This window comes from Palaemon carinicauda, chromosome 34 (genome assembly GCF_036898095.1).
Source record: "Palaemon carinicauda isolate YSFRI2023 chromosome 34, ASM3689809v2, whole genome shotgun sequence".
NCBI classification, from domain to species: Eukaryota; Metazoa; Arthropoda; class Malacostraca; order Decapoda; family Palaemonidae; genus Palaemon; species Palaemon carinicauda.
Window position 1 is genome coordinate 79,150,466 of NC_090758.1, and position 11,955 is coordinate 79,162,420.

An 11,955-nucleotide genomic window follows, 5' to 3' on the forward strand; every position below is an offset into this window, starting at 1 on the left:
ATCAAACCAGCCAAAGTTGAGTCGATGACACATTCATTCTTCACGGTGCTTTGCCGGGCCCCTCGCTCAAGTACTGAGCCGACCAGACGTCCGTAGGTTTAAAGATTTGTTGAATACAGTCGTTTCTTTTATTTAATAGTTGTCGCTGAGTCAGTCAGAGAGGAAGAGTTCCCGTCATGTTTGTTTCAAGTGACCCCGATGAATTATTCACAGATGAATGACCTGAAAATAATTAAAACTTAATAAAATTCTACTATCTCTACTCCTTAAACTTAAAAAAAAACATACCACATACTTTACAATTAAGATATTCTGCACAATTGTTCCTACGCATTCGTCCCCATTGATGATTAACCCTTTTACCCCCAAAGGACGTACTGGTACGTTTCACAAAACTCATCCCTTTACCCCCATGGACGTACCGGTACGTCCTTGCAAAAAAACTATTTTTTTTTTATTTTTTATAATTTTTTTGAGAAACTTCAGGCATTTTCCAAGGGAATGAGACCAACCTGACCTCTCTATGACAAAAATTAAGGCTGTTAGAGCAATTTGAAAAAAATATACTGCTAAATGTGCTTGAAAATAAATAACCCCTGGGGGTTAAGGGCTGGAAATTTCCAAATAGCCTGGGGGTAAAAGCGTTAAAAACCATTTCTCATTCCACGCCCATTTGGTATTCATCGCGATTGCTACAACTCGCTCGAGCCGAGAGGCGTGCACTCATCACCTACGCAGAGCAAAACATCTTGGTTTCATCGTAGCTCTTGCATAGTGCATGTCCACTTTCTCTTAGACACTAACTTCTAGATAAAGGGAAGTTCGAGTTCACAGTATTTTCCATCACCTAATTCTTTTAGTAATAAGCAAGCGCATCTACATCCACGACGAATTCACCACCAACATGGTGCTCCCGACGACGACTTACAAAACCTTGAGCAGAAACAAACTAACAATGTTTAATAAGATGCTACTATAAATATTTCTTATTTGAAAAGATCACACCTAATAGGTTCGTAAATATACTGGATAGTACACTGCCGCTTATCAATAACTGGGACAAACTTAATTTTAGCTTCGTCTTCCATCTGAATATATTCTCGTCCCTTTTCTTTATCCAGTTTTAACCCTTTTACCCCCAAAGGACGTACTGGTACGTTTCACAAAACTCATCCCTTTACCCCCATGGACGTACTGGTACGTCCTTGCAAAAAACTGCTATTTAGATTTTTTTTTTGCATAGTTTTGATAATTTTTTGAGAAACTTCAGGCATTTTCCAAGAAAATGAGACCAACCTGACCTCTCTATGACGAAAATTAAGGCTGTTAGAGCAATTTAAAAAAGATATACTGCAAAATGTGCTTGAAAAAAAAATAACCCCTGGGGGTTAAGGGTTGGAAAGTTCCAAATAGCCTGGGGGTAAAAGGGTTAAACTGGGTTCTAAATGCTACCACTTTAGAACCAATACTGCGGTTCGAGTCCCACTCAAACTCGCTAGTCCCTTTGAACGCCGGAACCTCACTATCCTTGTGAGTTTAGGATAGGGGTTTGGGGGAGCCTATAAGTCTACCTGCCGAGATATCAGCAGCCACTACCTAGGCCCCTCTGGTCCTAGCTTGGGTGGAGAAGGGGCTTGGGGGCTGATCATATGTATATATGGTCAGTCTCTACTAGGATATAATGTAGACCCTTGCCTCTGCCATCTATGAATGACCTTTAAACTATTACATTATATATTGGTCCCTTTATTATCCCATAACTAATCTAATTCTGAAAAAGCAATATACCTGTAGATCAGACTTTGATCAGAGTGCATATAGATTATTTAGTATGTGTAGAAATCACGAAAGCTGACACGTGATGAATATAAAATGTATTATAGCCACGAAAGGAAAAATGAAAAAGACTTGATTGGAGTTAGTACTTTCATCCACTCAGGACATTATCAAACTCAGCAATGAGAATACATATACAAAAACATCGTATTTATACAGGAGAAGGGGATCCAACAGCTGTCAGTTTCTTAATAATTCCGGAGAAGTCAGATTTTAGATAAAAGGTCTGTTATCCGTTAATCCAGTATTATCCTTTTATTTAAAATCTGACTTCTCCGGAATTATTAAGAAACTGACAGCCGTTGGATCCCCTTCTCCTGTATAAATACGATGTCTTTGTATATGTATTGTCATTGTTTGATAATGTCCTGAGTGGATGAAAGTAATAACTCCAATCAAGTCTTTTTCATTTTTCCTTTCGTGGCTATAATACATTATTTAGTATGTTTTACCAGAATCAATGTATATGGGAATATTATATCATTCATTCCAGGAGACATAAGATGTCATCTTAATCTATTGCTATCTAAAAAAAATATAATTTTCACTAATGTAAACATCAATGAATTTATTTTGAAGATTTTCACATACATATTTTACAGAAAGGATTAATCTTGCAATATTTCATACCATTATATCTACCTACAGTTTAACCCTTTTACCCCCAAAGGACGTACTGGTACGTTTCACAAAACCCATCCCTTTACCCCCATGGACGTACCGGTACGTCCTTGCAAAAAAAGGCTATAAAAAATTTCTTTTTCATATTTTTGATAACTTTTTGAGAAAATTCAGGCATTTTCCAAGAGAATGAGACCATCCTGACCTCTCTATGACAAAAATTAAGGCTGTTAGAGCAATTTAAAAAAAAATATACTGCAAAATGTGCTGGGGAAAAAATAACCCTTTGGGGGTTAAGGGTTGGAAATTTCCAAAGAGCCTGGGGGTAAAAGGGTTAATTTGTACTCAGGTTAGGCATACAAGATTTAAAAGTAATTTAGGGTTGTGGTGGCCTGAGGATGGGGGGTTTGGGGGAGCCTATACAAGGGAAATGGTTATTATCTGCAATAGTTGAAGCCGGCTTGAATGGGGACTCATGGCAGTGCACCCCAAGAGAGGGGAAGATGAAGAAAGGAAAAAAAGACCAGACATACTATCATTAATCTCAGACTTAACCCGAGTAACCAATGCCTTCAACCAACTGCTACCCGTCTAATAATAAGCCAGAGGTACTTCGAACCACTTGTTGAGCAGCTACCAAAGGACCGATAGAAAATGTATCCAGTCTCCTCTGGGTCATGTCTTGTAGATAATGAGCAGTGAACATCATATAAATATACCAAAGGCACTTCCCCCAATTTTGGGGGGTAGCCGACAAAAAAAAAAAAAAAAAAAAAAAAGGGGGGGGGGGACCTCAACTCTCTACGTTCCTCCAGCCTAACAAGGGACTCAGCCGAGTTCAGCTGGTACTGCTAGGGTGCCACAGCCCAACCTCCCACATTTCCACCACAGATGAAGCTTCATAACGCTGAATCCCCTACTCCTGCTACCACCGCGGTCATCCAAGGCACCGGAGGAAGCAGCAGGGCCTACCGGAACTGCGTCACAATCGCTCGCCATTCATTCCTATTTCTAGCACGCTCTCTTGCCTCTCTCACATCTATCCTCCTATCACCCAGAGCTTTCTTCACACCATCCATCCACCCAAACCTGGGCCTTCCTCTTGTACTTCTCCCATCAACTCTTGCATTCATCACCTTCCTTAGCAGACAGCCATTTTCCATTCTCTAAACATGGCCAAACCACCTCAACACATTCATATCTACTCTAGCCGCTAACTCATTTCTTACACCCGTTCTCACCCTCACCACTTCGTTCCTAACCCTATCTACTCGAGATACACCAGCCATACTCCTCAGACACTTCATCTCAAACACATTCAATTTCTGTCTCTCCATCACTTTCATTCCCCACAACTCCGATCCATACATCACAGTTGGTACAATCACTTTCTCATATAGAACTCTCTTTACATTCATGCCCAACCCTCTATTTTTTACTACTCCCTTTAACTGCCCCCAACACTTTGCAACCTTCATTCACTCTCTGACGTACATCTGCTCCCACTCCACCATTTGCTGCAACAACAGACCCCAAGTACTTAAACTGATCCACCTCCTCAAGTAACTCCATTCAACATGACATTCAACCTTGCACCACCTTCCCTTCTCGTACATCTCATAACCTTACTCTTACCCACATTAACTCTCAACTTCCTTCTCTCACACACCCTTCCAAATTCTGTCACTAGTCGATCAAGCTTCTCTTCTGTGTCTGCTACCAGTACAGTATCATCCGCAAACAACATCTGATTTACCTCCCACTCATGATCATGATCATTCTCGCCTACCAGTTTTAATCCTGAATAGTACTTACCTGGCAGTTATATATATACTGTATATAGCTTCGAATATATATATAACTGCCAAGTAAGTATTCATAAAACTTTGTTTTATCATAAAAACTCCATTTTTATGAATACTTACCTGGCAGTTATATATATATTCAAAGCTATATACAGTATATATAACTGCCGGGTAAGTATTCATAAAACTTTGTTTTATCATAATAACTCCATTTTGACATTTCCAGACAGCTGCTTGTAAAAATTGCGATACGGAGAAGTTACGTTCGAATGCCAGGGATGAATTGATACCCATGACATCACGAGCTCTAGGTCAACAAGCTGGTGGATGTTCAGGATCGATAGATCGGTCAATTTGCGTATCCCAGCTGAAATAAGAGTTTCTAGTGATCCTCCTTTTAGTTCTACCCGAGGTAACAAACAACGATGGTAGTCGAGGTTGGGTTGCTGCTGTATGCTTAAGGTAGTACCTCAAAATCCATACTGGGCATAGTAACTACTGATATATATCATTGGTTGCAGAAAAACACTCTTAACCTGAAAGGGTCCGAATCTAAGGTCCAGTACCCCCGGATTTTGAGTCTTTGCAACAAACTCAAAGAAAAAGCCGAGAGTCACTTCCCCCATCCCCTTGAATGGGCGACATCATACGAGAGACCATGAAATTCTCCGACTCTTTTAGCCGACAGTAAAGCAAGAAGTAAAGCCGTTATCAAAGTGACATTCCGGTCTGTTGCGTAACGTAAAGGTTTGAAGGGAGGTCCTTTCAAGGACTTCAAGACACGAATCACGTTCAGAGGAGGTCTTATCTCTGGGAGCAGGAGATACCATAACTTCGTATGAGTAGAGAAAGTTCCAACTAAGATTAAACGTCCCTCCCCCAAATTCAATCTAAAGGCTGAGCGATAGCCTTTCACCGCTGAGACTGAGGCCTTTTTCCTCCAAAAAAAAAAATCAGAAACTCCGCTAATACAGGAATAAAAGCATCGAGGGGAGAGATATCCCTTCTAAGACACCAACTGTTCCATTTTACCTGATATACAGAGTCACAGGAGAGTTGTAAGTGACCAGACATCCGTTTTGCTGCTTGTGGTGAAAAACCTCTCTGAGAGAAGAGATATTGGATAGTCTTCAGGCGTGAAGCCGTAGAGACGGAGACGCCCTGTGAAAGATGTCCGTGTGTGGTTGTTTGAGTAGATCGGGTCGTAGGGGTAGTTCTCTCGGAAGATCTACGAGCAGTTCCAGAAGGTCTGGGAACCACTCTGCCTGGTGCCAAATCAGAGCAATGAGGGGTATCAGTAGATTGCTGGCAACTCTGATTCTGTTGAGCAGTCTCCTCATCAGACAGAACGGGGGAAAGGCGTAGACGTCGATGTTGTGCCAACGTTGCTGGAACGCATCTTGGCATAGAGCTTGAGGATCGGGGACTGGGGAACAGTACAACAGAAGCCCGCTGTTCAGGGATGTTGCAAAAAGGTCCACTGTCGGGGAACTCCACAAAGTCAGGACTTTGTTCGCTATCAGAGGATTTAAAGACTATTCGGAGCCCACTATCCGAGTAGCCCTGCTCAGGTTATCAGCGAGCGCATTCCTCTTGCCCGGAATGAAGCAAGCTGATAGGGACACACTATCAGCTGCTAACTGATAGCGTGTCATTAAAACAGATTCACAGCTGGTGTGGTGTCGCAGAAAAGACAGAGCTCAAAGATTTATGATAGTTTGGACACGTTACAAGATGGGATGAGAAATAGTTCGTCAGATTAGAAGTAAATATAGAAATAGCAGGACAAAAGACATACGGAATAGGAAAACCCAAGCAATCACAGAAAATGGGAGAATGCAAGGCACAAATATGCATAGAACTCGCATCCTCTCCAATCCCATAAAGGATACCTCTGACATTAGAATTTAATTACTGCAATCTGTGGTTGTGAAAAAAAAAAAAAAAAAAAAAAAAAAAAAAAAAAAATCCTGTGGTTGTTAAAAAAAAAAAAGTCTGTCAAAATATTATCCCTCTCATACAACCTTGGGTTAGAGTTCTCTTGCTTGAGGGAACACCAGTGCACACTATTCTATTGTACCAACCGTGTGTCACACGATCGTACATAGTTCATTTTGTGTATATATTATGCTTGTACCTTCGCTCTTCCCTCGCACTAAAATGAACCAGATCAAACATGTCTGCTATTCTCCTCTGTAACAGTGTCTGTTTTTCAAACATGAAAGTTCTTCTTGCTTTGAGCTTTTGTATATAAAGGAGAGTGTTCTATAATAAATTGACTCAGTTGCTTTCACATCGTCTTTGAGTCACAACTTTCTCTCGGCTCGTCACACTATCTTATTTCTCTAAGTCTTGTTTTGTTTAAGTTTTTTTTAGTTTATATATGAGATATTTATTTTAATCTTGTTGCTCTTAAACTATTTTATTTTCCCTTCGTTTCCTTTCCTCACTCAGCTGTTTTCCCCGTTGGAGCCCCTGCTTTTCCAACTAGGGTTGTAGCTTAGCAAGTAATAATAATAATAATAATAATAATAATTACTGCATCATGGACAATCTATAATGACCCACACACAACTTAAAAATGAGAAGGGTTCATATTAAACCCATATATAAGATCACTTTACTCACCACTACATGCAGTTCTCACGTCGCTTTTTGAAGTGCGAAGACAGCAGCCCTTTTAAGATGAAACGCTCGTTGGTCCCTGGCACTGACAAACCCATGAATGACGTCCATTTGATCACAGTAATCTACTCTTCAAAGTCGTGTTCTGAAATGTAAAGTTACCGTTAAATTCCATACTATGATGGACATTAAGCAAAAGAAATCTATAAACTTATGACATAAGGTCCCCACCTTACAAACTTAATCCTTCTACCCCCACCATGAGTCTTTTTATAGTTTATATATGACATATTTGTTTTTTACGTTGATAGTTTATATATGACATATGTTTTGACGTTGTTACTTTTTTTTAGAATGTTTTATTGTTAATTTGTTCTCTTCATTTATTTATTTCCTTATTTCCTTTCCTCACTGGTCTATTTTTCCCTATTGGAGCCCCTGGGCTTATAGCATCTTGCTTTTCCAATTAGGGTTGTAGCTTGGATAGTAATAATAATAATAATAATGTTAAATTCCGAGCACATTTTGCTATATATTTTTTTTTTTAATTGCTCTAACAGGCTTAGTTTTTGTTATAGAGAGGTCAGGTTGGTCTCTTTCTTTTGGAAAATGCCTGAATTTTCTCAAAAAATTATCAAAAATAGGAAAAAAAATAATTTTTATAGCATTTTTTTGCAAGGACGTACCGGTACGTCCATGGGGGTAAAGGGATGAGTTTTGTGAAACGTACCAGTACGTCCTTTGGGGGTAAAAGGGTTAAATTTCGAGCACATTTTGCTATATATTTTTTTTTTAAATTGCTCTAACAGCCTTAATTTTTGTTATAGAGAGGTCAGGTTGGTCTCATTCTTTTGGAAAATGCCTGATGTTTCTCATAAAGTTATCAAAAATATGCACAAACATGTAAATATGACATATTCGGAGATAATTTGTAATTTTCCTAACCATACAAACCTTAGCTATTTACATATATTTGCCCGCCAGCCCTGTCCCCCAAGACAAGTCCTACCTCTAAGTGAAAGTGAAGCAGTTCACCGGTGTGTGAGGGGGGGGAGGGGTAGCTAGCTACCACTCCCCTACCCACCTGCTAACTAGCGCGGGGGTAATACACCCTCGTTAAATTTTAATGGCTCGCCATTTCAGCTACGCTAAAAGGTAAACTCTATGTAAATAGCGTGGTTTGTATTTCGGTTACGGAACAAAACAGGCGAAAAGATTAATAGGTTCCAGGAAGTTGTTTATTAGTAAAACATGCTTGGAAGTCAAATTATGTCTTTGAGACCTATCTGACTCCCATTATTATTATTACTACCCAAGCTACAACCCCTGCTGGAAAAGCAAGATGCTATAAGCCCAGAGGCTCCAACAGGGAAAAATAGCCCAGTGGGAAAAGGAAATAAGGAAATAAATAAATGAAGAGAACAAATTAACAATTAAATCATTCTAATAAAAAGTAACAATGTCAAAACAGACATGTCATATATAAACTATTAACAATATAAAAAACAAATATGTCATAAATAAACTATAAAAAGACTCATGTCCGCCTGGTCAACAAAAAAGCATTTGATCCAACTTTGAACTTTTGAAGTTCTACTGATTCAACCACCCGATTAGGAAGATCATTCCACAACTTGGTCACAGCTGGAATAAAACTTCATATTACAGTATAATTTTGGTAAGATAGAATAGACTCTTTAGCCGTGGTAAGCAGCTCTTCTAAGAGGACATTCCAAAATCAAACCATTGCTCTCTAGTCTTGGGTAGTGCCATAGCCTCTGTACCATGATCTTCAACTGTCATGGGTTAGAGTTCTCTTGCTTGAGGGTACACTCAGGCACATTATTCTATCTCACTTCTCTTTTATTTTATTTTAGTGTCCTACATCCTACCTAAGTATACACTGTAAATCACTAAAAAAAATTATAAATAAGAAAATGGAATGAAATTACTATTAAATCTTATCAAAACAACTCACTTTAAACACCTTTACAGACGATGTTGTGGGGGAGAAATCCGATAGCTCCTCCTACACATACTCGTATAAGCCCTCGGCCTCATCCTCTTCCTCCTCAACGATTGGGTCACCAACAACAGACTCCTCTTCCAGGCTATCTTGGTCGACAAAGATCCTCCTGAGATAATTCCTCTTCTTGTAGGGCACGATGCAGTGCAGCAAATCCCTCAGGTCGGCCAACTTCTGAGGATTCAAGCAAACGGGACGAGGGTACTTCTGCGGGATCTCCACAGCTGCCAAGTTGAATTTCTTGAGTGTGAAAGGACTGGTCCCGGGCATGAGTCTCACAGGCTTCGATGCTTTAACTTTTCTGGACGTCCCAGTCACGTGGTATCCCTCCTTGTAACAGCAGTTGATGGTCACCACCCTGGCGTTCCGAAAGGTCATGCCGTCGTTACTGCCTTCCTGGATGTAGGATTGCAGCACGGAATAATCCAAGAAGTCGTTCCTCTCCATCGCAACGACGTCGGAGTCCCACTCGGATGCCGTGTCTCTGATGTGTTCCATGAAGTCTTCCTTACTTACAATGGCACTCTGACGGTCCAAAGCCGATTCGATCTCGCTCAAGATCCTATTGCAAGGATTAGCATGGTTTCCCGGGACCAGGAAGTAGTGTTCGATCTTCAGGAATCTCTTGCTGTGAATCAGTCGAAGATGGAAAAGGAACATATTTATGTTCCTACAATTCCCAATACTATCCGTGAACACCACTAAATTATCCTCTCTGTCATGGCTTTCCTCTATCCACTTACCGAGGCACGAAATTACCTCCGTCGACCCGCGTTTGGCCGTGACCTCGTCCCACACGTACACTTTCGTCATCCCTCTCTTCTTGAGGTTACGGACGCACAGATAGTAAGCCCAGAGTTTGCGCTTGCAATAATTCAAACTTGAGGGAATTTTAGGTATCGGGTAGGCTTGTTGCTTGCTAATGTACAAGATTAAGGTATTTTCGATGCCCTTGCGTTTGGGAATGCACCTAATGATCTCCTCGTCTTCCGTGGCAAGGAAATCGTGCATCTTAAGGTTCGTCCATGCCTCCGCCAGAGGTACTGCTTGGTTTGGAAGGCCAGAGAACTTATGTACGTTGCGATTGAGCGTCTCACAAAGGGTACATCGGTCATGCTTTGACGACACTAACCTGACAGTGGAATACCTCTGAAATATTCTTTGGTAACACTCTTTTGACACCGTCTCGACGAGATCCTGTTGCTCGGCGAACTCGACATACAGCGCATACAGTCTTTCTAGGTTCAGGTCGGGCGAGTAGTAAAGGCGCTGCACAGACGATCTGTTAAGGGGAACTAGCGTCACAAAGTTCGCAAAATGTTCCTTCATAACTTGGAATCGTTCCTCCTGTTTCTTCACCAGGGTGTAATACACGTCTCGCAGCCTAGCTTCCGTAACCTTGAACGCGTGCAAGAATGCTTTTCGGCAGACGACCCACGCCGTGGGCCCTTGCTTCAGCTTGTGGACGACGACTTGCTTCTCAGAGTCGTCCACAGCAATACGTTTGGTGTTCATTAAGCTCGCCATAAGGTAATCCTGTTTGCACCTGTTTAGAGTACAGAAATGATCGTAGATCTTCTTGAATATTTCTGCCGATATGACTTTAAAACATCCATGGGGACAACTAAGTTCTGCCGTCAAAGTGCTTTGCACTCGACTGCCAGGACTGGATGATTCGTCATCACTATCTTCTTGATTTGGGTCTATATTTTTGTTCTGAGTCGTAACAGAAGGGCTGTCCTGCCCTGCGGACGGACCGGCCGCGCATGTTCTCTTCGACTGAGTAGAAGTCTCTTTTACGAGACCAGTACTTTCCCGTATGCCTGGACTGGGCGTTCGCTTACGCTTAGCACCAATACAGCTTCCAGCTCTTTCATTGGTATCCGTCTTGCTGGATACTTCCGGCAATTCTTCCCAATCGTCAATACCCGCATATTGAGCATAATTGGAGTCTCCAAGCTGACTTTTATTAACCGACTTGGATAATTTGTCTATTCCTTCACTACCAACATTAGATTTGTCCACAATTTCTTCGCTAAGCGTCTCATTCAACTTGGTTATTTCCTCACTAGCACTCGATTTTCCGACAATTTCTTCGCTAAATGCGTCAATCAGCTTGGCTATTTCCTCACTATCAGTCGATTTCTCCACAATTTCTTGGCTATACACGTCTATTAGCTTGTCTATTGCCTCACTATCAGTTGATTTCCCAACAATTTCTTCGCTAAAGGAGTCACTCAGCTTCCCTATTTCCTCCCCATCATTCGATTTCCCAGCAATTTCTTTGCTAAAGGCGTCACTCAGCTTCCCTATTTCCAGCACATCATTCGATTTCCCAGCAATTTCTTCGCTAAAGGCATCGCTCAGCTTTCCTATTTCCCCCCCATCATTCGATTTCCCAGGAATTTCTTTGCTAAAGGCATCACTCAGCTTCCCTATTTCCAGCACATCATTAAATTTCCCAGGAATTTCTTCGCTAAAAGCGTCACTCACTTTTAGTATTTCCTCACCAGTCGATTTCCTAGCAACCTCTTCATTAAAAGCGTCAATTAAATTGTCTATTCCCTCACCATTAGTCGATTTCCCAGCAATTTCTTCGGTAAATGCATCAATCAGCTTAGCTATTTCCTCACTGTCACTCGACTTTTTCCCAGTTTCTATATCAATACTCGATTTATCACAAAGATTTTCATATTCATCATTGTTAAGGTGGAACTCGTAGGAACTGTTTCCCACAGGATTTTCAGGATCCTGTCCTGGGGTTCCGCAGGCCCACGTGTTCGACCCTTCCTGATTCCCGTCGCCCCACGTCATGGCCTGCACTAACTTATCGCTAAAGGAGATGTTAAAATCGATATCTTCCATGCCAAGGGCCTCTAACCCGTCAGTCGTGATGTCCCCTTCCATTTTGGTACTTCGTATACGATAAACATTTAGGGGAAAAGGGTAATTTTGTACATTTAAGAGGAGAGTGAGAGCGTAAGCCACACACGATAGGTTGTAAACATAAACAGCTGATCGGAGACAGCGTTGCCAATGGTG

General features: G+C 41.2%; 1 protein-coding gene across 1 annotated transcript; it reads right to left on the reverse strand.

Annotated features, from left to right (window-relative positions):
- Nucleotides 1-6,951: 6,951 nt before the first annotated feature.
- LOC137627054 (uncharacterized) lies at nucleotides 6,952-11,820 on the reverse strand. Its single transcript, XM_068358037.1, has 2 exons — nucleotides 8,875-11,820; nucleotides 6,952-7,032 (listed from the first exon to the last, which is right to left on the reverse strand). The coding sequence occupies exon 1, from the start codon at nucleotides 11,818-11,820 to the stop codon at nucleotides 8,917-8,919; it is 2,904 nt and encodes a 967-aa protein (XP_068214138.1). The 3' UTR covers nucleotides 6,952-7,032; nucleotides 8,875-8,916.
- Nucleotides 11,821-11,955: the final 135 nt, after the last annotated feature.